We start from the raw sequence: 5,463 nt of genomic DNA on the forward strand, positions 1-5,463 counted from the left end.
GGAAGGGTTTTTATTTGGGGCTTTAGGTAGGGGAGGGGGAGCATATGGCCTTGCTGGTCGGAGCTCTCCCACCAGCCTGTCTTTGGCCTTGAGACACTTGCAGAGAAGAGAAAGCCTGTGACCTTGCTGGTCAGCAGCTTTCCCACCAGCCCATATCTCTTTGTGGGAGGAGATAGTCCAGGTGCTTGTCCTTGACAGTGTCTGTCTCCATGGAGGATAGTGGATTCTGGAGCCAGGAAGCCAGAGAGTAAGCAGGGAATGAGTGTTTTGGTTTTAACCCCATATATGCTGGGTTTAATGTGGGGAAACTGATATCCAGGTCGGTATCAGATTCCAGGCCATTAAGCTGAACCCTAGTATTTGGAGATGGATGGAGCTCAAGATTAGATCTCTAAAATTCATTGGCTTCTGCTGTTTCCTCTGCTGGATCCTGCATCTCTTGATAAATTCATGTATTCCTGTAATATTAAATGGTCCATTGAACACGAAGAACTTTAATGTGAAAAATGATTATGGATTTTGCTCTTGGCGTATGCAAGAGGGTTTTATAGGCACAATATACACAATGATATATTTTTCCCCTGACATTATGAGTTTAGGCATTACGGTCTGGGCCAGTGGCTCTGTAATTGTTGTCCTGCACACATACAAGCAGCAGGTCCAACACATTTGCAGCAACAGACTCTCCACCATACCCTCCCATGAGGTCAGAGCCACACGCACCATCGTGATCCTCGTGAGCTCTTTGTTACATTGTATTCACTCTACATTGTTTTGACAATTTGGATGACTCTAGCTGCATATCGAGGCCAGTGGATGATGAACTTCTCTGTGCTCGTGGCCTCATGTTTTCCAACACTCAGCCCCTTTGTGCTAATTCTCAACGACATGCGTATCTCTCAGCTCTGCTTTGCCTGCAGGACAAGGAAGACTATTTTCTAAACTGTCTGCAGTGCTATGAGTCTGTTCTCTTCATTGCATTCAAATATTGATTTCAACTTTAGTTAATATTGAGGACCTCTTAAATGTCAGGAGTGTTTGACACTATTGCATATAAGGGCAGTAATGTCCCTGTTTGCATCAATCTTAATGTGGAGCTAAAAATGAACATCATGTACATAATGAAACAAAGATTCCTCAGTCTAACTGTTAGGTTCTTCTATGGAGAAATTTCGGACATTTTTAAATAGTGGAAGGGAGAGAAATTGCTGAGCTTAACATCCGAGGGAAATCTTTCACTTTGGGCCTTGTAGAGATTTCAGGAAAGTTTTTTGTTAGTTTTGTTTTGTTTTATTTAAATGTGTTTTCGAAGTATTATTGAATTCATCTTTTTGACTGGAGGAAAATCACCTGGAATGACCCATGTAAGGAAGGCGTGCAGCCGTACCGGAGTGGGGCGAATCTCCTACATGTGGAGTATGAGAGATGGGACAGCAGCAGGAAATGAGGAGGGTGGTTGTTCTGGGAAGTCACTTAGGACAGGCCAAGAAATCTGAACTTTTATTTTTTTAACTTTTTATTGCGATTACGATAGTTTACAACCTTGTGAAGTTTCAGTTGTACATTATTGTTTGTCAGTCATGTTGTAGGTGCACCCCTTCACCCTTTGTGCCCACCCTCAACTCCCCTTTCCCCTGGTAGCCACTAATCTGTTCTCTTTGTCTACATGTTTAACTTCCACATATGAGCAGAGTCATACAGAGACTGTCTTTCTCTTTCTGGCTTATTTCACTTAACATAATACCCTCAAGGTCCGTCCATGTTGTTATGAATGAGACGATTTTATCCTTTTTTATGGCTGAGTAGTATTCCATTGTATATATCTATACCATATCTTCTTTATCCAGTCATCAGTTGATGGGCACTTAGGTTGCTTCCACATCTTAGCTATTGTAAATAATGCTGCAATGAACATAGGGGTGCATGGGACTTTTGGAATTGCTGATTTCAAGTTCTTTGGGTAGATACCCAGTAGTGGGATGGCTGGGTCATATGGTATTTCTATTTTTAATTTTTTGAGGACTCTCCATACTGTTTTCCATAGTGGCTGCACCAGTTTGCATTCCCACCAGCAGTGTATGAGGGTTCCTTTTTCTCCACAACCTCTCCAACATTTGTTACTTTTTGTTTTAGTTATTTTTGCCATTCTAATGGGTGTAAGATGATATCTTAATGTAGTGTTTTTTTAACTTTTTATTAAGATTATGATAGCTTACAACCTTGTGAAATTTCAGTTGTACATTATTGTTAGTCCTGTTGTGGGTGCACCACTTCACCCTTTGTGCCCTCCTCCCAGCCCCCCTCTCCCCTGGTAACCACCAATCAGTTCTCTTTGTCTCTATGTTTGACTTCCACCTATGAGTGGAGTCATACAGAGTTCGTCTTTCTCTATCTGGCTTATTTCACTTAACATAATACCCTCAAGGTTCATCCATGTTGCTGTGAATGGGACGATTATATTCTATTTTATGGCTGAGTAGTATTCCATTGTATATATATACCATATTTTCTTTTTTTTTTTAACGATTTTATTTTTTTCCTTTTTCTCCCCAAAGCCCCCCGGTACATAGTTGTATATTCTTCGTTGTGGGTCCTTCTAGTTGTGGCATGTGGGACGCTGCCTCAGTGTGGTTTGATGAGCAGTGCCATGTCCGCGCCCAGGATTCGAACCAACGAAACACTGGGCAGCCTGCAGCAGAGCGCGCAAACTTAACCACTCGGCCATGGGGCCAGCCCCATATGCCATATTTTCTTTATCCAATCATCAGTTGATGGGCACTTAGGTTGCTTCCACATCTTAGCTATTGTAAATAATGCTGCAATGAACATAGGGGTGCATGGGACTTTTGGAATTGCTGATTTCAAGTTCTTTGGATAGATACCCAGTAGTGGGATGGCTGGGTCATAAGGTATTTCTATTTTTAAGTTTTTGAGAAATCTCCATACTGTTTTCCATAGTGGCTGCACCAGCAGTGTATGAGGGGTCCTTTTTCTCCACAACCTCTCCAACATTTGTCACTTTTTGTTTTGGATATTTTTGCCATTCTATCAGGTGTAAGGTGATATCTTAGTGTAGCTTTGATTTGCATTTCCCTGATGATTAGTGATGGTGAGCATCTTCTCATGTGTCTATTGGCCATCCGTATATCTTCTTTGGAGAAATGTCTGTTTATGTCCCCTGCCCGTTTTTTGATCGGGTTGTTTGATTTTTTGTTGTTGAGCTGTGTGAGTTCTTTATAAATTATGGAGATTAACCCTTTGTCGGATGAATAACTTGTAAATATTTTTTCCCAATTAGTGGGTTGTTTTTTTGTTTCAATCCTGTTTTCCCTTGCCTTGAAGAAGCTCTTTAGTCTGATGAAGTCCCATTTGTTTATTCTTTCTATTGTTTCCCTCATCTGAGAAGACATGGTGTCCGAAAAGATCCTTTTAATACTGATGTCTAAGAGTGTACTGCCTATATTGTCTTCTAGAAGCCTTATGGTTTCAGCTCTTACCTTTAGGTCTTTGATCCATTTTGAGTTTATTTTTGTGAATGGTGAAAAAGAATGGTCAATTTTCATTCTTTCACATGTGGGTGTCCAGTTTGTCCAGCACCATTTGTTGAAGAGACTTTCTTTTCTCCATTGTATGCCCTCAGCTCCTTTGTCGAAGATTAGCTGTCCATAGATGTGTGGTTCTATTTCTGGGCTTTCAATTCTGTTCCACTGATCTGTGCACCTGTTTTTGTACCAGTACCATGCTGTTTTGATTACTGTAGCTTTGTAGTATGCTTTGAAGTCAGGGATTGTGATGCCTCCAGCTTTGTTCTTTTTTCTCAGGATTGCTTTAGCAATTCGCGGTCTTTTGTTGCCCCATACGAATTTTAGGACTTTTTGTTCCATTTCTGTAAAGAATGTCATTGGGATTCTAATTGGGATTGTGTTGAATCTGTAGATTGCTTTAGGTAGTATAGATATTTTAGCTATGTTTATTCTTCCAATCCATGTACATGGAATGTCTTTCCATGTCTTTATGTCGTCATCAATTTCTTTCAGGAAAGTCTTGTAGTTTTCGTTGTATAGGTCTTTCACTTCCTTAGTTAAATTCACCCCAAGGTATTTTATTCATTTTGTTGCAATCATGAATGATATTGTCTTCTTGAGTTCTTTTTCTGTTAGTTCGTTATTAGAGTATAGAAATGCTACTGATTTATGTAAGTTGATTTTATACCCTGCAACTTTGCTGTAGTTGTTAATTATTTCTAATAGTTTTCCAAGAAATATGAACTTTTGTTTAAGAAAAATGACAGGACAGTGAAAGGATTCAATCAGGTGGGTGAAAATAGCAGAATTCCTTATTACAAATTTTTTTATAAAATATTTAATTAAAGTAGTTTTATTTGGTTTTGCTAATAATACTGTAACACTTTGTTGTTATTTAAATTTTTCAAAAAGAGAAAGGATGACTGAATACTCAGTCTAAAAAAAAAATCATGTGAAACAGAACAATAAAAATCAGAACATCTGAGTAATATAGGGGTGTGATAAATTCGTTGAAAACATCAATGACCTTCTGAAGTTTGGGGTGGTTGCTCTGTTTTATGCTTCAATTTTCCTATGCAGATGCAGTCTATGGGTCAGAATCATTAAAATAAAGGCGTTGGATATTAATTGACCCTCAAAGAAAACACATTATCAGTTTCTAATGACCTAAATTAAGTATCTAAATAATTTACAAATTGTTTTTCTCAGCTATTTTCACCTAAATTGAAAATTTCAAGACTGGAATTCCAGACACCAATAGCTGATTTTTTTAAAGTTCTAACTGTTTCTCTCTAGAAAACAGAGTGTTGTTCTTCTATGCTTTAAAAAGTCTTACTCAATTTTTTATAATCTGAAATTCCAGCAACTTTAGTCAAGTCTAGACATTATGTACAAACAACTGTAATTGTGTGTATTGAAATGCCAATAGAGTTTACTTAATAACAAAATTATATCTTTATCTTAATTCCAAAATTATCAAATCTATTTTTATCTACCTCCTTTGTTGTTTAAGTATCTATATCATATTTTATGAATATTTTTTGCTTACTTTAAAGAACCAGTCCATCATTTATCAGAAAATTATCTTAATTTTCAACAGATTTAAAATCAGTATAAGGATTATTAATTTGTACATCACAGGTCCAAAGTATAAACAATGATCTCCATTAAATATTAATCTGGTAAAAAATTGTTACTGACTTGACCATTCTTTTATTTTTAATGCAACTTCCTTTAAGCTTGTATTGATAACTCAGAAGAGATTCTACCTCTTGTGGTCAATTAGCTTGCAACAGAAATCTTTACCACCTTAAAAAATACTTTTCTTTTTCCTGAGGAAGATTATCCCTGAGCTAACATATGCACCATCCTCCTCTATTTTGTATGTGGGTCACTGCCACAGCATGGTTAATGAATGGTATAGGTCTGCACCTGGGAT

General features: G+C 37.8%; 1 protein-coding gene across 1 annotated transcript; it reads left to right on the top strand.

Moving 5' to 3' along the window:
- Positions 1–298: 298 nt before the first annotated feature.
- Positions 299–5,214, top strand: LOC111775145 (vomeronasal type-1 receptor 1-like; the record flags this gene model as incomplete). Its single annotated transcript, XM_070225002.1, is given in 2 exon segments — positions 299–740; positions 743–5,214. Coding segments are annotated over 2 exon segments (642 nt in total), but the record flags the coding sequence as incomplete, so codon positions are not given.
- Positions 5,215–5,463: the final 249 nt, after the last annotated feature.

Source organism: Equus caballus, chromosome 10 (genome assembly GCF_041296265.1).
Source record: "Equus caballus isolate H_3958 breed thoroughbred chromosome 10, TB-T2T, whole genome shotgun sequence".
Taxonomy (NCBI): Eukaryota; Metazoa; Chordata; class Mammalia; order Perissodactyla; family Equidae; genus Equus; species Equus caballus.